At 46.7% G+C, this 23,131-nt stretch overlaps 1 protein-coding gene across 7 annotated transcripts in view; it reads left to right on the plus strand.

Annotated features, from left to right (window-relative positions):
* SYTL5 (synaptotagmin like 5) overlaps positions 1–12,299 on the plus strand; it is a 483,329-nt gene extending 471,030 nt beyond the window's left edge. For all 7 annotated transcript variants that reach the window (XM_073667280.1, XM_073667286.1, XM_073667282.1 and 4 more), the window contains one exon: positions 4,703–12,299. In XM_073667280.1, the coding sequence (XP_073523381.1) occupies positions 4,703–4,860 (158 nt within the window). In that variant the 3' untranslated portion in view covers positions 4,861–12,299. The remainder of the gene's footprint in view (positions 1–4,702) is intronic.
* The last annotated feature ends 10,832 nt before the right edge of the window (positions 12,300–23,131 follow it).

Genomic DNA, 23,131 nt, shown 5'->3' on the forward strand with positions numbered 1-23,131 from the left:
ATGAGCCATAGTAGGATAAGAAGGGTGCCACATAGGAATAGCAAAAAGCTACCCCTGAATAAAGCAATGGTAGATGGCAAATAGAGGGTAAGCTGCAGTTCATTATACTGCTTAGCTCGTTCTTTTTTTTTGGATTACTTGATACAAGATATGTCTTAGTCTACCGGCTAATCTGTTGCACCACTCATATTCTGTAGTTGTAGTGTAAGATGTTTTACTTTTATGGAAAACTCATAGCAGAACTGTTAGAGTCCAAACAAATTGATTCCAGCTATCTTTCTTAGTGTATATCATAGTATAAGATCCCTATCAATTGGAATAGTTTTTATTTGGTCAAATAATTTTTGTTGCATAATATCTTTTTTATTAAAGGGTTTGTCCAAGTTTATCACAAAAGTCTGCAGATTTGTGAGACCGAGCGGTCATGTGACCACAAGTATGTGATAAGCATACTACAAGCCCACATTCTGACTAGACATTTAAGGCCTTGCTCAATTCACTTGTCTAGTTGGAATGTGTCCGGAAGTATACATATATTGCTTGGTCTCAGCGCCGGTACATGCAATGCGAGGACTCACAAGTCTGCAGTCCCAAACAGGGACTGCAGACTTTCGTGAAGAACCTGGACAACCCCTTTAAATAATATATGCAAATTAGTACAAGTTCTCAAAATAACAAAGAGGATACCTTCATATACATAGCATTAAACCTACTGAGGATTTTGAAGGAACATCTGATGCAAACTATTATAGTAAAAATAGATTTTATTCAGAAATATACAAAATTAGATAAAATCAATTCATAATAAAAAAAAACATTTAAAGACAATACAGAAAACACATAATATTTAGTATTGAAATACAGGGCTATTTTATATCAAGCTAAATAGCATATTATAAATCAAATACTTTGGCGACTGTCATAACATGAAATAGAAAGAACCAATAAAATTGGTGTATGATATTAAATACAAAAAGTGCATATTGTGCTGAAATAGCATATCAATACATTAATTATACTTGTAACTCACAATTACCTAATAGACATATGAAACTTAATAGTGAACACATGTTTATCTCTACAGCATTACCTGAGGCCAACACTAATTATATTAGTCCTACACAATTATCCATTAGACACGGAAAATATAATGAGATGTTACAGTGAGCACATAATAGACTCTGCAGCGTTACCTGAAGATCAGGGTTACTGTGCACCTTGACGCGTTTCACCGCTACCTGCGGTTTCATCAGGAGGTATAGAAGCACAATCTAGTCACTGTTATATACCATAACCTATTAAGAAACCAGCTGCACCTGTGTTGCAGTGTAACGCCACCATGACCGCACCTGTGCGGTAGCGCATTGCCGCCATGATGCCACATCACCAGCCGCACCTGTGTTGCAGTGTGACGCCGCCATGACCGCACCTGTGCGGTAGCGCATTGCCGCCATGATGCCACATCACCAGCCGCACCTGTGTTGCAGTGTGACGCTGCCATGACCGCACCTGTGCAGTAGCGCATTGCCGCCATGATGCCACATCACCAGCCGCACCTGTGTTGCAGTGTGACGCTGCCATGACCGCACCTGTGCAGTAGCGCATTGCCGCCATGATGCTTCGTCACCAAGGGGCTGGCGCTCAATGCAGTTGTCATGTGGGCACCTGACCAGGTCAGCTGCACCGTTCCGTTGCCCAGGCGATGCCTCATATGTCAGAGCGCTGCACCATGGCGCACAAGGCTGTGCATGAGGCAATGCATGCACGGTATGCACTAACAGTTTATGGACAAAGGTATATCAAACAATGTCCTGGGGCCAAAGAATATATCGAACAAAGTTAGTGGGCGGCATCATCGGATAACATATGCATATTAATACTGTGGCGCAATGCTTTCAAATATCCCATAATGTCTAGAGTTAACATCGATTATAAATGCCAAATATCATTGACGTAAATATGTCTAGAAAAAATATAAAGCTCTTGCATTAAGTGTACCTAAGATATACCGCATGTACCATATCATATTGAAAGTAACATGGAACATTATTATTTGTAGAGGATATTGCCGAACTATAAGGTGATTGTAAATATATTTAGGAATTTGTATATAGGCATCACCACTATAATAGCCAAACTTCATGAGTAATGAATATATAATACACACATAGAACAAACATAAAGGAATATTTTTGTTAAGTGCTATACACGTATAGGTAAGTGGCATAAATCCTGGACAACCCCTTTATATAACACTGGAAACATTATATGAAAGAACTGAAGACAAGTAAAGATCCAGTATAATAGAAAATGCTATATTTTGATAGTGTTGTAATTCCACAGAGGTGTCCATTGTCATCACATAACAGCTGATTTATGAAGATTAGCCAATACCCCCCTTTATTGTAATAAAAATTTAATCTGCTTAATAACAAGAACTAAGAAGCAAAAGTTCAGGGGTCATAGAATATTATTTGTTATAGGGGGGTTTACAACTCAAACTTTTTTTTACTTTATTACTGGGCTTGGCTGTGATATTGATATAAACATGACACCAGTGAGCTCTGTGATTGGCTGCAGCGATCACATGCTGTAGTCAGGACACTGCTGTAGCCAATAAAGACTGGATATGGCGATGGAGTGGCAGAAGTTTAAGTAACTCTAATTTTTTTTTAGTATTATTTATGCCAAGCATTTAGAGTAAAAATGGCTGGCCAGTTATGTGTCCTAATTCCTTATAAAATAAGAGGCCAAATAATTGAAAGAGTAACTTTTAACTGATTATTATTTATTTGCCTACAGATCAACGCAGGAGGAGAATAGATTCAATTAAAAGTTGTGGGCTTTCTATTTAATTCATACTCTGTTTTCTGCTTTCATTCTCCTGCCTCCTGAGCTGTGCACTTCTCGGAGGTCTTTTGAGCAATCGATGGGTGTGTCAGGATCCGGACCCCCATCGATTTGCAGGCAATTAAAGGGCTTAAAAATATAAAAATAATTGAAAAGTTTATTGCTTTTTAATGTGTATTGGGAGGCTTGTACATATATTTTCTGCTCAATGCTCTCTTGCTGCTTTTTCTTATTCATCATCATATATGTAAAGATGATCTTAGAAATATAAAATTATTGCTCAATAATATATAGTGCTGTGCACTGACTGAATATAATGAGACAAATACAAACGCTAGCGTAACAAGACAAGCTCAATGTTACTTCCACCTAAAGTGATGTGCGCCATAGCAATCATTTACTGTAGTAGACTAAAAGGAGTTTATTGATGCATAAAGTTCATCAGTTACAGTGCGTTGAAAAAGTATTCATACATCGTGAACTTTTCCACATTTTTTCACTTTACACCCACAAACTTAAATGTTCTTTATTTAAATTGTATGTGATATACCAACACAAAATAGCAAGTATTTGTGAAGTGTAAAGGAAATGATACATGATTTTCTAATAATTTTTAAAATTTAAATCTGAAAATTGTGAAGTACATTTGTATTCAGCCCCCCTGAGTCAATACTTTGTAAGAACCATCTTTCACTGCAATTACTACTGCAAATCATTTGGGGTATGTCTCTACCAGCTTTGCACATTTCGAAAATTACATTTTTGCCAATTTTTCTTTGCAAATTAGCTGTCGCTCAGTGAGATTGGATGGAGAGCGTCTGTGAAAAGCAATTTTCAAGTCTTGCCACAGATTCTCAATGGGATTTACGACAGTATATTTAGGGTCGTCCTGCTGGAAGGTAATTTCTCCATCTTCTCCTGTCAGTCCATGGAAATCAGACTGCACTCAGATGTCATCTGAGTGCAGTCCGATAGTTTCCACAGACTGATTGACTTGCATGGCCTAGTGCAATCCGAATATTGGATCAAACTCGGGCATGCAGTAATTTATTTCTGCGGACAGACTCTGGGGAAAAAAATCAGACATGTGCATGGCCCCATAGCCTTAAATGGTCCGAGTGAGATCCAGTGTTTTGTCGGATCGCACTCTGACTATTATGGTCGTCTTCATGAGCCCTTACTTTGAAATTATTGTGGTATATGTCAGTAAGTTTGTATAAATCAGCAAAAACTTCCACTTTTTCAATGGCAGAAATGATCAGTTAGGCACATATAATAATAATAATAATAATAATAATAATAGATTAATGATGGTCAGAAAGAAAATGAGCAGATATTGTTTATTTTTTTTACTGACATGGTCGGAAGCAATTGTAGTTACAGAGCCTTCTGTGCGAAATCAAATATTGTTCTCATTCACGAGATCTGTCATTCCCAACTACTGGACCACATAGCTTTGATTTATTAATGCATTATGTTAGGTGAACTAATATGGCCTTTGATTTAGAAGAATTGATTTACATGATCTTTTCTCATCCAAAATGAAATATTGGTTCTAAGGCCGGCAGTGTTGGTGAGACATCTGATCATCTAAGATCAGCTCAACTTTTACTTAAATATGCTGACAAATGGTACCCAATTTTATTTGTAGATCACATACAATTTTAGAAGTACCCAAATGATACTGAAAGACCATTAAAGATCCAAAGTTTTCTTGTACTCTAAAATTGTTAATGTCCTGAGGTGAGCACATCTTTTCTAGAATGTATTAAATGTGTCAGAAATAAAGGACTCCTAGGCAGGTGATCCAATCCCGCTGAGATACTAAATTATCATATTTTATATTACACAGGTACAAGTTATGGAAATGATGTTGCCTGGATGGATGCTCAGGGTGAAGAAAAGTATTTGTGGCAAAAGATGATAGACAATCCTGGAACCTCCATAGAAGGAACTCTCATGCTGAGATCCACCATGTCCAGACGCAAGAATACCAACCAGAGCTCTTAGCTCTAATGAGACATCCAAGCACAAATTATGAGCAGGCTATAATTGATAGGATCTTGCCTGCTTTCACTGTAATGCTTTTTAAATAGAGTCTGTCACCAGGTTTATGCTGTCCCATCTAAGAACAGCATAAAGTAGGGGCAGAAACCCTGATTCAATAGCTGGAATCAGACGAGCGTATAGCATCGGATGCGATATGCTAATGACACTTGGCTCCAGCTCTGCTGCGAGCGTGAGCCAAGTGTCAGTGCTCTGTGCTCTGATCCTCTCGCATCAGAGAATCGCAGCCCAGGTGCAGGGGAGAGAGAGAGGGCACGTGTGAGCCGAGTCTCGCTGCCAATCACAGCATGCTGCAATTGTTCTTTCATGCTGAATCGGCATGAGAAAATAATCCCAGATGTGAGCTGCCCCATAGAATAACACTGGTCCGAGTGCTATGCAATGTTTTATCACATATCACTCTGCCGTGACGCTTGTGTGACCCCGGCCTAATGCTGAGTCACTTAGTGGGCTTCTAGTGGTAGTTTTGATAAAGCACTGTTTTATCTGCTGCACCTGCCCTACCACTGGCAACTTTCTGCCTATGCAAAGTTTACACAGAATTGGGTGGAGTAAGACAGAGCTCATCATTAAGAGGACTGTCAGAGAAGCAGCAGATAAAACAGTGATTTTACAGGAATAAGTACAACAAGAACCCCAATAAGTAACACAAGAATAGGTCTCTGTTCTTATTTTATTCTGGCCTCAGTTTGAGAATTGACAGATTCCCACGCTTGTAGTACTGTAAAATGGAAGTTAGGTATCATGATCTGTAGACTTAATTCCTTGCATGAACTCTAAGATAGTGCCAATTTTATAGATCCATAACTGTGATATGCAGCATTCTGAACTTGGAAGGATACTTAAATGGCCAGTAACCTTAATACTTTTATATTTTGTATGTTAGTATCATCCAAATATATGTTTTATATAATATACATAAATATATATTACCAACTTTTGCCATATCCAAGTTCAGATCTGTTCCGTTTCAAGTCTGTAGCAGTCACATCCACTTGTATTTATAATTTGAAATATGGCTGTTTAGAATATATATATGACGCACCCCTGGGCCTTCGTCGCGCGGCATCACGCGCACGGGAGCTTACTCGGAGCCGGATCTGTTGAGGGTTGTAGTCTTGTGGCGGTGACCCGGTCCGTGCCCAGGGAGTCAAACTGAGCGGCGATGTATTAGCGGTAGATGTTGGACGACTACGCCACCCGTTGAATGCAGCGAAGGAGCTGCCGCTGCAGGGCAGACCGCTGAGGCCGGTGGTAGGATTGTGCAGCGTGATAGTATCACCCCCAACGGGAGGGGTATGGCCTCAGGGCAGCCGACGTGGATGATGGGGGTAGCAGGAATCACTCAGAGACGATGCGGTGTAATTCAGGGTCTTTACTGGTGATAAAGATAGACCCTCCCGGAGTACTGGCTAGCGATCGGGGCCTGGTCAGTCCTTGAGCAGATGGGATCTCCCCTGGCCAGGCGGAGTTGTAGGCCTCCCAAACTGACTGTACTCTTCTGGCTACCTTGCTAGAGGCGGGTATAAGTAGCCCACGTCCCTGAGTGTACCGTGTGGTGCTCACCCGTATGGCCGGTGACTCGGGGCCTTCTAGTGGCGTCCGCTCCACGACGGCGGTGCTGGTCCCACGCGTGTGACCGTGCCTTCGGGTTTCTTGGCCAGAGGACCTGAAATCCCCTGCCGGGCGGTTTCTGCTGCTGGGTAAAGATTAGTCCCCACAGCCTCGGACTCCGGGTCCGGTGATAGCTTCTCAGTCAGGGCGAGCTCTGCAGCTGCCAGCCCCTGACTTCTTATAGCACTGCTCCCACAGAGCTCCTGATGTTCTTTTCCTATATCTGCTTCTCTTCTCTGTCTCTACTTCTTCTCTACTCACTCACCCTGCCTCAGCCCTAGGTTTATATAGGGGAAGTCCTTCCCCTCCCAGGACTGGGCAGGAGGTGTGGCATGCATAGGATTCCTGACCAAGAGACCTCCCACCTGCTCTCAGACATAACATTGCTGTTACTGTGGAAACCAGACCCCTGGGGTGCCACATTCCCCCCCTAGTGAAATTTAGTACTCCGGGACTAAACATATTTTTAAACATAACAAGGTATAAACAATAATAGTACAATAAGAAAAACATATAAAGATGGTCACGGCGTGTCCGCAACCGGGTGCAGTTTTTGAAGAAAAGCAAGGTGTCCATTTCACCAAAACAGGGAGACGTAACGAGGTAGGGGTCTGTCCTGCCCCGAGTCCTTAACAGTCTTTAGTCCATTCCTAGGTTACGCTCCAACCATGTACAAGGATTCCCGGTAAATCCACCAAGGACTCCTATAAATAACTAGAAACACATAATTATTTACAAGTAACAGACAGGTGACCACAAATAAAACAATTTAAACACTTCAAATCCTCCAACGTGCGGGTAACTGGCCTCTAGTGGCCCTAGTGGACCTACGGAGTTGACTGTCTAGCCCTGAACTACAGGGTGTAGGAGCTGTCAAGGGTAAACTGGGCAGCTGTCTACCGGCTTTTTGGCTCACTAGGGGTACGGCAGGCTCACTATAAGCAGAGGGTTGATCCTCCTGTTTTGCTTGTGTGGAGTCTTCTGCCTCCTGGACCGGCTGCTCTTCCAGCTCTACCTGTTGCTCCGTAGGCACTTGGGATGCTGGTTGGAGGAACGTGAGGACGGGTACCACAACTGCACCATTGACTTGAGTCCAGGACCGAGGGAAGTCTCCGAGCACAGTACTAACCATATCTTCCCTTTCCTCTACGGGTCGATGGTCTTCTTGTTCCTCTTCAGGGTTCCGTAGCTGTTCAGGACACTTCTTCAGGTGATCCCGGGATACAATGGCTATGGTCTCCCCTCCGTCTTTACTGATGGTACAGACTTTCGGGTTGATTGCAGCGGCGGCAGATGGGTTGTCCGTCCTCGTTGTATCGGTCGCTGGGTCTTCCTCTGGCCGGTGGGGTCCTCCTTGGTCGACGCCACGGGATGTCCTCCGGTCCGGATGCCAGCTGGATCTTCCCTGGAGTGGAAACCTGTAAAGACTGCACAGTTCGGGTTAGCGCGGCAACGCTTTTAGCTAGCTCTTGGACCTGATGGTGCAGGTCTGGAGCCGGGTCATTGTTCAAAGCCTGTGCATCAGCTCCCACAGGCCCTGCCGACAAGGGTGCCGCCTCCTGGTGGTAAGTGGTAGTGGGGCGTCTGTGGGTCACAACGCCACCTGGTGCCGGTTCTCGGAGCACCCGGATGGCTCTGTCCTTGAACTGTGCAAATCCCAGATGAGGGTCCTGTAAGGCCATTGCCCGCAACTGGGTTCGGTGGGCATTGCAATATAAACCCTCTATAAATTGTTCAGTCAACAGCCTGTCCTCGTCTCCCACGCCGTCAGGGTCGGTCTGCTTAATGGCTCTCAGGGCCTCTTGTAGGTTCAGGGCATAGTCCCTTATACTCTCGTGTGCTCGCTGCTTGCACCCGTAGAATCTAAGCTTGATCTCGGCTGAGGTGCGGGTATCAAAGGTGTCCCTCAGCCGGGTTAGTATCCCTGCAACAGTCCTTCCCCCAGGTGGCCAGGACTTTACCTCCCTTTGGGCTGCCCCGGTTAATTGGGCCACCAGGATGCTCACTTTTTGCTCTTCTGTGAGGGGATACACCTGGAAGAGGCTATCCAGCTTTTCTCTAAAGTCATGCAGGGTATGTGACTCCCCTGAGTACTGGGGTAGCCAGGCCGCTCCCGGGATATAGGGCATGGTGAAAGGCATGACTGCAGCAGCGGTGGCGCTGGCGGGGGTTGAGGCAGTGAAGCTCTCCTCCGTATCCGACATCTTCCTCCCCCCTAGTGGACCGTGGCCTACCTTGCGATGATCCTCTTCCGTAGGCCGCGGCTCCGCAGTGGATCGTCAGGGTTGAGGACCTTCCGTCGCGCTCCTGTGACGTCGGCGTCTGCTGGGCTCCTTCCAGGACCTTACGCAACGTCCGGACGTGAGGCGGGGCTTCAGTTCTCGCGCGCTTTCGGAGTCCACGCCCCTCTTCTTCCCGCGCGGCGTCTTCAAGATGGCGTCCAACGGCGGGAAAACTCCACGGATGGCGGGAAGAAGGCAGAAGATGGCGCCGGATGGCGGGAAAACTTCGCGGATGGCGGGAATCTTCACCACTGGTAAGTTTGAACAGTCTTTTTCAGGCACGCAGTACCCGGTGGTTGCGGGCACGAGATCCTGCCGACTACGCCAAAAGTTGACGCACCCCTGGGCCTTCGTCGCGCGGCATCGCGCGCACGGGAGCTTACTCGGAGCCGGATCTGTTGAGGGTTGTAGTCTCGTGGCGGTGACCCGGTCCGTGCCCAGGGAGTCAAACTGAGCGGCGATGTATTAGCGGTAGATGTTGGACGACTACGCCACCCGTTGAATGCAGCGAAGGAGCTGCCGCTGCAGGGCAGACCGCTGAGGCCGGTGGTAGGATTGTGCAGCGTGATAGTATCACCCCCAACGGGAGGGGTATGGCCTCAGGGCAGCCGACGTGGATGATGGGGGTAGCAGGAATCACTCAGAGACGATGCGGTGTAATTCAGGGTCTTTACTGGTGATAAAGATAGACCCTCCCGGAGTACTGGCTAGCGATCGGGGCCTGGTCAGTCCTTGAGCAGATGGGATCTCCCCTGGCCAGGCGGAGTTGTAGGCCTCCCAAACTGACTGTACTCTTCTGGCTACCTTGCTAGAGGCGGGTATAAGTAGCCCACGTCCCTGAGTGTACCGTGTGGTGCTCACCCGTATGGCCGGTGACTCGGGGCCTTCTAGTGGCGTCTGCTCCACGACGGCGGTGCTGGTCCCACGCGTGTGACCGTGCCTTCGGGTTTCTTGGCCAGAGGACCTGAAATCCCCTGCCGGGCGGTTTCTGCTGCTGGGTAAAGATTAGTCCCCACAGCCTCGGACTCCGGGTCCGGTGATAGCTTCTCAGTCAGGGCGAGCTCTGCAGCTGCCAGCCCCTGACTCCTTATAGCACTGCTCCCACAGAGCTCCTGATGTTCTTTTCCTATATCTGCTTCTCTTCTCTGTCTCTACTTCTTCTCTACTCACTCACCCTGCCTCAGCCCTAGGTTTATATAGGGGAAGTCCTTCCCCTCCCAGGACTGGGCAGGAGGTGTGGCATGCATAGGATTCCTGACCAAGAGACCTCCCACCTGCTCTCAGACATAACATTGCTGTTACTGTGGAAACCAGACCCCTGGGGTGCCACATATAAACAAGGCCATATTTGCCATGTGCCACAGGATACTTTGAGTTCTGCTTATGTGTCAAATGTTGTGACCATAGCAACTATTCCTTAGAGGGGTTGTCCAGGCTTTGGATAAATGTCTGCCGTTTTATATACTTGCAGTCACATGCCGACTAGACATGACCAGCTTCTCTCAATTCACTTCTATGGAGTGAAGCTGAGCGCACCTAGTTTGCATGTGACCGTTAATTTGCAAATCGCAATACATGTGGTCACATTACCGCCCACTGGCACTGGCAATACCAGGGACTACGATTCTGTAGTCACATAGAGTGCAGTCTTTTGACCCAAACCTAGACAACTCCTTTAAATATATAATACAGCATGAAAAACCATTCAAGTTTACATCTCTCCACCCCAAATTTACTCACAACAATAAATCAGTAAAACAAATAGGATTAATCTGTTGATTGTGCACTATTACATCACAATGAGACATCATTAAACCATTGGAAATAACAGTTTATTAGGCAACTCTCTGACTATACATCAAATAGATGACATTGGTAACTATAGGTTGGGTTTGTGAGCTACAGGTAATTCTACAGATATATAGGTTTGTGACAAATTAAAACCCCTTGAGCACAAACTACAGCACAATTTTCTGTCAAAATATTTTTGAAGTATATTGTCAGTGTTTTACACATATTGTTTTGTTTGGAGCAATAGTGCGGGACCCAACTATTCGAACTCTACTTATCATTTGTCTGAATCTAGGGCGAAGCTCCCTGTAATTGCTATTTAAGCACCTTTTAGAGCTTTATATTTTGTTAGACTGATTCTAGTACATTATTTAGAATGAACACAGCTATACAAGACCAGCCGCAGTAATCTAGGAAACAGATGATGCTGGAGGATCATACCAGGCTCTTTGGACAATGAGATGCAAACGTCCGAAAATCAGAATGATGTTGAGAGCTAAGGAATAATAATTGTATTTTACAGATTGAATACATACATTTCAGTATATACCAAGAGATGCGAGGGAAAGGAGAAGCAGAAAATATATACTGCAGAGCTGATCTTGTGGCTTTTAGGAATGGCTTCCTTATGCAGTATCTCAGCTTTAACACTTCCTGTATGTCTCCTTACAAATAGGACTCTACCTATCAAAGAGTCATGCATGCGTAGAAAATGGACTGGAATAAATAAATCCACCTCATATTGATATGCATACACACTAATCAGCATATTCCTTTCTGTTTTTATCATTTAGTAGATGACTTTACTCCAGGGTCACCTATGGGCAAAGGCCTACTGAGCGTATAAGTGAATCCGACACTGCGTTTTAGCTGTATCTCCAAATGTTTTAATTTTACCTTTTTAGCAGCAAAAAATTTATCATGCATTAAACTTAAGTGACAATTTTAGGAAAATAATATATGATAAAATGAAATGTACCAGAAAATAATAGCCATGAAGTATCAGAAATAAAGAAAAAAGGTCCTTGGTTGATATGAGCATCAATCAGAGATCAGTTTACATTCTCTAAAATGGAAAATTTCTTTGGTTGCAACATGACCATTTTTTTTCCACTCAGATGTCTGTCATAGATGGGCTTGTTATATTGTCTCATACATTTTACTGTGAATATTTTTCCTGTTTTATCATGGCTCTTTTGTAAAATCCCTTCATATAAATAGCCACCTTTCCAAAAAATAAAAATATAATAATAGATTATAATGACTTTAACGTCAACATTCAGAAGCATTTCATAATGAAAAATATTTTGTTAGGAAGAGGTGTCAAAGAATTTCACTGTACAGTATATTTATTGTATTTAGAACTAGAAGATCTCATAATTTTAATAGAATGCATTTGCTTCTTACAGATCACTGCACAATGTATCCGTCTTGGTAGCACAATACTGCATATATCTATGTTTGAAGTAGTACTCCTTTAATTCTTTGCAGCTTAGACAGCCATATCAATCTCAGGCAGAGAAGTGTACATTCATTCTATATTTTGATAATTTTAGTTCTCTGAGACAAGATCTATAAACAAGAGAATTTTGACATTGGCTGCAATTCAAGTTGGATTTAAATAAAATGTAATTGCATTAAAATGTAATTGACCTATAAACATAGTTTCAATGAATAAAATTTTTTTTCCAGTAATTTTCCAGTATTTTCAAGTCTATTACTGTTACAATACAGAATATTGCAGTTTGATGTATTTTGGGAGTCTTCCTTGTCGCTATATTGAGTTACGATTAGTGTTGAGCATTCCGATACTGAAATATCGGGTATCGGCCGATATTCGCAGTATCGGAATTCCGATACTTAATTCCGATACTTTTACAATATCGAATACCGGAATCGGAAGTTCCCATAATGCCTGCGCTCTGCAGTGTCTCTGAAGGATGACAAGCTGGATGGCAGCGCTCAGCTGCGATCCAGCCTGTCATCAGAATGCCATCCCAGCGTGAGAGAATTCTCCTGATTGTTTAAAAGCAGGCGGGCGGTAAAAAGCCGCCGGCTTTTAAACAATCACACAGCCCCATACTGCTTCCCCGCAGCCTCCCACCCCGACCCTCCACTCCCCTCGCCACCTCCCATCCCGATCGTAAGTTAGGACCGGGCGGGGAGCACAGCACCAAGGAGCGGGGAAGCCGGCAGTGAAAAGACTTCACCGCTGGCTTTCCCGTTCTGTGCTGCGCTTTCCCGCCGGATATTTCAAATGAACAGCTGAGGTATCAGGTGCTGCCAATCAGCTGTTCATTTGAAGTCGCCGCGGTGCCCTCAGAGGGTTCTTGTGAGTTCATGCTTGACTGCATGAACTCACATGAACTTTCCCACGGCCGCACAGGTCAGCCTCACCTCCCAGACCCGTCATGATTGGTGTGTGTGGGTGTCTGTGCGATGTGTGCGGGTGTGCACGGTGTCTGTGCGATGTCTGCGGGTGTGCGCGGTGTCTGTGCGATGTCTGCGGGTGTGTGTGCGCGGTGTGTGTGCGATGTGTGCGGGTGTGCGCGGTGTCTGTGCGATGTGTGCGGGTGTGCGCGGTGTCTGTGCGATGTTTGCGGGTGTGTGCGGTGTCTGTGCGATGTCTGCGAGTGTGTGCGTTGTCTGTGCGATGTCTGCGGGTGTGTGCGGTGTCTGTGCGATGTCTGCGGGTGTGTGCGTGCAGGCAGACATCGGCCGATGTGACACTACTACTCCCATCGGCCTATGTCTGTCCCCCGTCCACTCGTGCCAGCAGGATCAGCTTGATGGGAGCAGTAGTTCCCATCAGCCTGATCCTGCTATTTAAATTGCCCCATGGTCCCCAATAAATGTTAAATACATTTCATTGGTGGCCAGTGGTTGCCTACAATAAATTAGTTCATACATTACCTGTCCTCGCCGATCGCCACCTAAAATAAAGTAAAAAATAAAAAACTACACCTATACTCACCTAGACACCTAATTCCCCGAAGCCATCGATCTCCTGTAATAAAATATAAAATAATAAACCACAACCTTATCCTTACCCCTCCGAAGTAGTCCACGAGTGTCCCACGAAGATCTCCAGTTCAGAGCAGCCACATAGAATGTGACCGCTCTGAACCGCCGCCGCCGCTAGAATGCCGGGGCCGTAAAGCAGCCCCGTCATTGCATAAGCGGGTTCACCGGAGTTCAGGCAGCGCTGCTCCGGTTAGCTGCTTTACGGCCCTGCTGTATCGTGAGAAATTCCCACGGTACAGCAGTGCCGTAAAGGAGGTCTCCGGAGCTGCGCTGCCTGAATGCACTCCGGTGACCTCAGTCAGGGGCTCCCGCTGCCGGGAGCGGACGTGTTCCCGGCAGTGTGAACTTACAGCAGCCATGCACAGCTGTCACCATCTCCAGATGTGACAGCTGTGCATGGGAGATCAGCGCAGGAACGTGGACAGGTAACTATTTTTTTTTAGTAAACTAAGAATTAAATAAAATAGTGTGTTTTATTTCAAATAAATTATTTTTTTCTGGGTGTAGTGTGTTTTTTCTTTTTAACACTTTGTAGGTTAGTAATGGGGGTGTCTTATAGACGCCCATCATTACTAACCTGGGCTTCATGGCAGCTGGCGCTGACATGAACCCCACCACTATTACCCCCTGCCACCACACCAGGGCAGCGTGGAAGAGCGAGGCTAAGTGCCAGAATTGGTGCATCCTATGGATGCGCCATTTCTGGGGCGGCTGATGGCTGGTGTTTCTAGCCTGGGAGGGGGCCAATATTCATGGCACCCTTCCTGGGCTATTAATATCAGCCCCCAGCTGTCTGCCTAGCCTTTGCTAGTTATTAAAATAGGGGGGACCCCACGTCATTTTTTGGGGGGGGTCCCCCATTTTAATAGCTAGTAAAGGCTAGGTATTCAGCTGGGGGCTGATATTAGTAGTCTGGGAAGATCCGTGGGTATTACCACCTTCCCAGGCTTCAAACATCTTCCCCAGCCGTCTGCTTAACCTCCGCTAGAGACTAAAATTATGGGGGATCCCACGCCAATTTTTTTTAAAATAAATCCTTTATTTTAACTCTAAATGACATTTGATGAGTTAATAAAGATGCAGTCCCTAAATTATTATTTATTTTTTAATTAATTTTTCCCAAAAAATTTTGACGTGGGCTTTGCCATATTTTTGTATGCCAGCCAGGTACAGCATCCAGCTTCTATGAACGCGCCATTTTCCGGGGCGGCTGCGGACTGCAATTTGCAGCGGGTGGGGCCCAGAAAGCTTGGGTCTCCCTGCGCTGCGGATTCCAGCCCCCAGCTGCCTAGTTGTACCTGGCTGGACACAAAAATAGGGAGAAGCCCCACGTATTTTTTTTTTAAATTATTTCATGAAATTCATGAAATAATAAAGAAAAAAAGGGCTTCCCTATATTGTCGTATCCGGCCAGGTACAAATAGGCAGCTGGTGGTTGGGGGCAGCCCGTTCCTGCCTGCTGTACCTGGCTTGACACAAATATAGTGCAAAGCCCCACGTCAATTTTTTTAAAATTATTTCAGAAAATTCATGAAATAATTTAAAAAAAATTGATGTGGGGCTTCGTCCTATATTTGTGTCCAGCCAGGTACAGCAGGCAGGAACGGGCTGCCCCCAACCACCAGCTGCCTATTTGTACCTGGCCGGACACGACAATATAGGGAAGCCCTTTTTTTAAAAAATTATTTCATGAAATAATTTAAAAAAAATTGACGTGGAGCTTCGCACTATATTTGTGTCCAGCCAGGTACAGCAGGCAGGAACGGGCTGCCCCCAACCACCAGCTGCCTATTTGTACCTGGCTGGACACAACAATATAGGGAAGCCCTTTTTTTCTTAATTATTTCATGAATTTCATGAAATAATTTTAAAAAAAAATACGTGGGGCTTCGCCCTATTTTTGTGTCCAGCCAGGTACAACTAGGCAGCATGAGGTGAGGTCATGTCCAATGAGCTCGGCTCACCTCATGCACGTCACTGACAGCGTGGGAAAATTCTCCTGCACTCAGCGCTTCAGCGTGAGAATTCTCCCACGCTGTCAGTGACGTGCATGAGGTGAGCCGAGTTCATTGTCGGCTCATCTGGATGCCGTCACAGAGAGACACTGAGGAGCGCAAGCATGCCTGCGCTTCTCAGTGTCTGCGGGATGACAGGCTGGATGGCAGCGTTCTGCTGCGGTCCAGCCTGTCATCTCAATGTAGCAGAGCTGGAGCCGTCGTGGGAACCATGGAAAGGTAAGGATGATGTTGGTTTATTATTTTTCTTTTATTGCAGGAGATCGTTGGCTTCAGCTGGAATGGGCGTGACGGTAAGTATGGTTTAATTTAGAACAATAAAGAATTGTGTGTTTATTTCAATTAAAGGACTTTATTCTGGGTGTTTGTGTTTTTTTTTTTTAACTTTCACTATGGGGTTAGTAATGGGGGTGTCTTATAGATGCCTCTCCATTACTAACCTGGGCTTGATGTCAGCTGGCATTATAAGCTGACATCAACCCCAGCCCTATTACCCCACTGCCACCGCTACAGGGCAGTGGGAAGAGCGAGGCTAAGTGCCAGAATTGGCGCATCCTATGGATGCGCCATTTCTGGGGCGGCTGACGGCTGGTGTTTCTAGCCTGGGAGGGGGCCAATATTCATGGCTCCCTTCCTGGGCTATTAATATCAGCCCCCAGCTGTCTGCCTAGCCTTTGCTAGCTATTAAAATAGGGGGGACCCCACGTCATTTTTTTGGGGGGGTCCCCCATTTTAATAGCTAGTAAGGGCTAGGTATTCAGCTGGGGGCTGATATTAGTAGCCTGGGAAGCTCCATGTGTATTACCCCCTTCCCAGGCTTCAAACATCTGCCCCAGCCGTCTGCTTAACCTCCGCTAGAGACTAAAATAAAGGGGAACCCCACGCCAATTTTTTTTTAAATAAATCCTTTATTTTAACACTAAATGACAAGTACAGTAATCAACACTATCACTGTACTTCATATATATGTGACTGACATGTTTCTATCTATCTAATCTATGTATGATTCTCTATTCCTTCTATTCTAAATTGTCGGGTACAGATGCTGAATTGCCGGCCGGCTTTCTTAAAGAGACGGTGCATGAAAACACTATTATTTTTTTAAATAAATCCTTTACACTAAATGACAAGTACAGTAACCAACACTGTCACTGTGCTTCTTATATGTGTGACTGACATGTTTCTATCTATCTAATCTATGTGTGATGCTCTATTATTTCTGTTCTAAATTGTCGGGTACCGCTGCTGAATTGCCGGCCGGCTTTTTTAAAGAGACGGTGCATGAAAACACTATTATTTTTTTAAATAAATCCTTTACACTAAATGACAAGTACAGTAACCAACACTGTCACAGTACTTCATATATATGTGACTGACATGTTTCTATCTATCAAATCTATGTGTGAAGCTCTATTCTTTCTGTTATAAATTGTCGGGTACAGATGCTGAATTGCCGGCCGGCTTTTTTAAAGAGACGGTGCATGAAAACACTATTATTTTTTTAAATAAATCCTTTACACTAAATGACAAGTACAGTAAGCAACACTGTCCCTGTACTTCATATAAATGTGACTGACATGTTTCTATCTATCTAATCTATGTGTGATACTCTATTCTTTCTGTTGTAAATTGTCGGGTACCGGTGTATGCCGCTGATGAATTGCCGGCTTTTCGCATAATACATTCTACATTATTCTTAGTTGTTTTACTTCATGTAGAATTAACCTACAAGGAAAGAAAGGGTTTATTTTCATTCCGATATTAGTGTCCCATTGACTTGCATTGGTTTCCGGTATCGGAATCGGCGATATCCGATACTTTTTGGGTATCGGCCCGATCCAATCCGATCCGATATTTCCTGATATCGGAAGGTATCGCTCAACACTAGTTACGATATGTAAGAGTTCCTTAAAAAAAGATTAACATTTTGATTCACTGTGAAGGGTCTGATGATATATTGCTCATGGGTCCTGACCTCCCTTAATTTGCATCTGTACCTGTCTGTAAATGGATGCGTAAGGATTATACAGTGCAGTCAGCAGGCCACAGCTGATGAAAATACAACGGAGCCCAACTGCATCCTTCTCTACAGACAGAAAAGGGCCTCTGTGCAAAAATAGTGTAAGGACCCTTTGCAGTCCAATCGTTTATCATTATACACCTGTTTATGTGTCTGTGATAGAAGCTGCTTGCTGCTTTGGAAGTGGGAATGAGCTCCCTTATTTCTCAGCCAGCTACACAGGTTGTACTAATGATACAGTGTCCAGAACAAATGAGTATGACGCGCCCCCTGGGCCGTGTGAGTGTGGGGATACCCGGAACCGGACCGTTTGTGGATGCTGGGGGTTGTAGTCACCGTGGCTTTGACCCGGTCCCGTGGCTCAGGGTGGTCAAACTAAATGGCAGTCTATATGCTGAGTGTCCGACTACGCCACCCGTGGATTGCGGTCAGAGTGAACCGCTGCTGCAGGGCAGACCGCTGAGGCTGGTGTCGTGGGTGCAGCAGAGGATAGTATAACTCCCCACGGGAGGAGTATAGCTTCAGGGCAGTAACTAGGGATGTTGGTGGTGATGGTGCGCGGGAGCAGCAGTAACCACACGGAGTCTGTCATGCAATTCAGGGTCTTAACTGTTGGTGGTATTAAGGGCCCCATCCGGAATACAGGTTAACAATGGAGGCCTGGTCAGTCTGAGGAACTGGGAAATCCTGCTGGTCAGGGGGAGTTTGTAGGCCTACCGTGCTGACTTCACTCTTTCTTGGCTATCCTGATGTAGTGTAGTGGTAGCCCACATCTCTGAGTGTACCGTGTTGTTCTCACCCGTATGACTGGCGACTCGGGCCTTCCGTACTTCTCACCCCTCCGGAGCAGTGGTGGTCCCTCTCGTGTGGCTGAGCCTCCGGGCTTCCTTGGGCCAGAGGACTTGAAGTCCCCTGCGTGGTGGTTTTCTGCTGCTGGGCTTATAACCCTCACAGCCTCGGACTCCAGTGTCCAGCTTTGTAAGTCTCTAGGCCGGACGAGCTCTTCTAGCTCCCCTCCTGGCCTCGTGTTCCTCCTCTGCCTGCAGGGACTGCTCAGCCTGCTGCTAACCTGTCCCTATCTGCGATTTGTCTGGAACTTCTCTCTGGCTGGACTCTCTAACCCCGCCCCAGATCCAGTTTATAAAGGGCAGGTTTCTCCCCTCCCTGGACTGAGGCAGGAGGTGCTCCATGCTAATTGTCCCCAACCAGGGAACCTCCCACCTGCTCTCAGACATGACATTGCTGCCACTGTGGCGACCAGACCTGGGGTGCCACATTCCCCCCTAGTGAAATTTAGTACTCCGGGACTAAACACATTTTGCAAAAACACAACAGGTAATAACAATACAGTAACATATATACAAGAAGTTTAGTCTTTTTAGGTCACGGCGCTCCCATAACCAGGTGTCCTTGTCACCCATGATGCACTTTGAGGGACCCATCCTAAACCCTCCACTTAGGCCCTGGGGTGGCTACAGGGCTTTTATGATCCGGAGTTGGACCGCGTCTTCAGCCACCTCTACGGGTTTTGTGTTCTGGGGTCGTCTTCAAAAGAGGGCACCTTACCAGGTGCAACTATGTTCAAGGTACAGTTCCGGTTATTCACTGTCCATAACCTGTTAGTCCATGAACCCTGTTGGGTAACTAGAAAAACATAATTAATAACCAGGCAACAAACATTAAACATTTGCAATATACAGGTAGATATATACTTGGCATTTAGATTCTCCAGCGAGCGGGCATTTGACCTCTAGTGCTCCTGGTGGACCTACGTAACCCACTGTCTGGTGGTACTCTATTTGGGTCCCCTGTTTCCACCCCCTGTGCACTGGGTGTGCTCATGTCTGCACTAGAGGTGTTTGCAGATGTTACGGGTAGGTTGGGCAGCTTTCTGCGCACTCTTTGGCTCACCACGGGCATGGCAGGTTCACTACTAGCAGAGGGTTGATTCTCCTGAGCTGCTGGTACGTACTCTTCTGCCTCCGGGGCCACTTGCTCTTCCAACACTACTGGCTCTTCTGCGGGCTCTTGAGGAGTTGGCTGGAGGAAGGTAAGGACGGGTACCACTATGGCATTGTTGATTTGTGTCCAGGACCGGGGAAATTCTCCGAGCACTGTACTGACCATTTCTTCCCTTTCCTCTGCGGGTTGAGGGCTATCTTGGTCTTCATCAGCACTTTGCAGCTGCTCGGGACAACTCTTCAGGTGGTCTCTGGAGACAGTGGCTGTGGTCTCTCCTCCATCTTTACTGATAACACACACCTTTGGGTTTTCATGGCTTGACGGCAGTAAGGTGTACGGGTCTTTCTCCCACTGGTCATCCAACTTGTGGAGCCGTCTCTTCCTCTTCAAGACCTGCTCTCCAGGTGCCAGGGGAGCAGCAGGAGCATGCTGGTTGTAATTCCTTTCTTGCCTCTCTCTTGCTTAAGATAGACTTCGCTCCACACACTCCTGTACTTTCCGATACTGCTGCTGTCGTTCTGTGTCCCAGTCTGCTTCTGGTGAGGTGTCCTCGGGTGTCAGGACTCCCATCTCCAGGTCAATTGGCAGCTTACCAGGTCTTGCTCTCATTAGGTAAGCTGGGGTGCAGTTGGTAGAACCCACTGGGATATGGTTATACAAGTCCACCAGATCCGGCAGTTTCTCAGGCCACAGGCTGCATTCCTCCAGGGGCAACGTCTTGAGCAGGTCCAGTACTACCTGGTTCATTTTCTCACACATCCCGTTGGTTTGGGGGTGGTAAGGCGTTGTCCTTATCATCCTGCAGCCATACAGGTTGCAGAATTCCTGGAAGACTTCAGCCTCGAATGCTGGACAACACTTGCTCTGGATACCCGTGGGGGCGGCAGAAATGCTGCTGAAAGGCTCTGGCGGCCGTCTGAGCTGTTAAGTCTTTGACAGGGACCACCACTAGGAACCGGGAGTAGTGATCTACAATTGTGAGGGCGTAGACGTATTCCGATCTGCTTGGAACCAGCTTTACGTGGTCCAGGGCCACAAGCTCAAGGGGCTGCTTTGTGATGATGGGCTGTAGTGGAGTCTTCTGGCTGGCGCGGTCCTTCCTCCTTAGGTTGCACGGGCCACAGTCTCTGCACCATCTCTCTATAGCCCCTCTCATGCCTACCCAGAAGAACCGCTCACGCAACAGGTACTCCAGCTTCTTCCATCCAAAGTGCCCTGCTCCGTCATGGTATGCTTCTAGGACCATAGCCGCATCCCGCCTTGGGACCACTACATGCCAGATCAGCTCATGTGTTCGAGAGTTGACGGTTCTGCGGCACAGCCTCCCTTCGAAGAGAAACAGCTTGCTCCTCTCCTTCCCAGCTGTTTGGCCTCTTCTGGAGCATCCGGATCAAGGTGAGCATCAGCCTGGGTCAGCATCTCTTTTACCAGGCGGACTGCGGGGTCACTATCTTGTGTCTCTGCCCAGCCGTGGTGGGGTAAGGGATTGAACGTAGCGGTGGCAGAGCACCTCTCCATTATGCAGTGGGAACACTGGGTGACTCCATGATGGTCTAATGCAGGGAGCTCAATTTCTTCCAGTTGTTCTGCATTCTCTCCCCCGTCCTGCAAGTGAGGCATTCTGGACAATGCATCTGCATTGGCATTTGCGCGCCCTGTCTGGTATTTGATAGTAAATTCATAATTGGACAGCCGGGCCCATCCATCTCTGCTCTAGGGCACCAAGTCTTGCAGTGTCCAGGTGTGTCAACGGCTTGTTGTCCGTGTACACAGTGAACTTAGAAGAAGCCAGGTACTGCTTGAAGTGTTCGGTGACTGCCCACACCACTGCCAGGAACTCTAGCTTGAAGGAGCTATAATTCTCAGGGTTTCTCTCTGTGGGTCTCAGCTTTCTGCTAGCATAAGCAATTACCCGTTCTCTGCCCTGCTGGATCTGGGACAGTACGGCTCCTAGCCCCACGTTACTGGCGTCGGTGTGGAGGATAAAAGGCTGGCTGTAATCAGGGTAGGCCAAGACCTCATCCCCCGTGAGGGCCATCTTCAGCTGGCAGAAAGACTCCTCCTCCAGCTTGTCCCACTTAAAGGGCGGCTTCTGACTTTTAGTCTTTGACTAAACAGGAGGTCCTGCATAGGGGCTGCCATTTTGGTGAATCCGGAGATGAATCTTCGGTAGTAGCCTACCAACCCGAGGAACTGCCGCACTTCCTTTATGCTGGAGGGTCTTGGCCAGTCCTTAATCACCGTGATCTTGTCAGGGTCTGGGGTACTCCGTCAGCACTCACCACGTGTCCCAGGTACTGTACTTTTGGCTTCAGTAAATGACACTTGGAGGGTTTCACCTTTAGGCCAAAGCCTGCCAGGGCATCGAACACCCCTGCCAGGTGCTTTAGATGGTCCTCATAGGTCTTGGAATATACGATGACATCGTCCAGGTAGAGTAGGACCGTCTCGAAATTTCTGTGCCCCAGACAACACTCCATCAACCTCTGGAAGGTCCCTGGTGCGTTGCAGAGTCCGAACGGCATACAGTTGAATTCACTGAGACCCATCGGGGTGGTGAAGGTGGTCTTCTCCTTGTCTGACTCTGCTACAGGAACCTGCCAGTACCCGCTAGTGAGATCCAAAGTAGGAAGAAGTTAGCAGATTTTAGTGCAGCCAAAGACTCCTCTATCCTAGGTAACGGGTACGCATCTTTGTGTGTTATTCTGTTGACCTTTCTATAATCTACACACATCCTCATCGTTCCATCTTTCTTTTTTACAAGAACTAGAGGAGCTGCCCAGGGGCTACAGCTATCCCTGATCACCCCAGCCTCCTTCATTTCTCGCAACATACCCTTGGCATTCTGATAGTGTGCAGGGGGCATAGGCCGGTATCTCTCTTTTATGGGTGGATGGTCTCCCGTGGGGATTTGGTGTTCTACCCCCTTTACTTGCCCAAAGTCTAGTGGGTGTTTACTAAAGACTCTTTCATACTCCTGGACCACCCGGTAGACTCCCTGTTTTTGGTGTGAGGGAGTAGAGTCGGTGCCCACATGCAGTTTCTGACACCAGTCCTCCATTTGTTTCTTGGAGCAGTTACCCTCCTCTGGTTGAGATGGAGGCAAGGGTTCCACAGCCTTTACAGAGTTCTGGTTAATGGTGAACAATTTGGCTAGATTGGCATACTGTTGCTTTTCTTCTGTAGGCCGCGGCTCTACAGGCGATCGTCGGGGTTGAGGACCTTGCGTTATGTCCTGGTGACGTCAGCGTCCGCTCAGCTCCTTTCAGGACCTTGCGCAGCGTCCGTGCATAAGGCGGGGCTCCAGTTCTCGCGCGCTTTTCTCATCCACGCCCCTCTTCTTCCCGCGTGGCGTCCCAAAGATGGCGCCCAATGGCGGGAAAATGGCCGCGGATGGCGGGAAACGGCTGCGGATGGCGGCAAACCGCACCAAAGTAAGTATTACAGTCTTTCCTCAGGCACGCAGTACCCATTGGTGGCGGGCACGAAATCCTGCCGACTACGCC

This window comes from Phyllobates terribilis, unplaced genomic scaffold (genome assembly GCF_046119375.1).
Source record: "Phyllobates terribilis strain yellow unplaced genomic scaffold, ASM4611937v1 Scaffold_2__4_contigs__length_985480577, whole genome shotgun sequence".
Lineage (NCBI taxonomy): Eukaryota > Metazoa > Chordata > Amphibia > Anura > Dendrobatidae > Phyllobates > Phyllobates terribilis.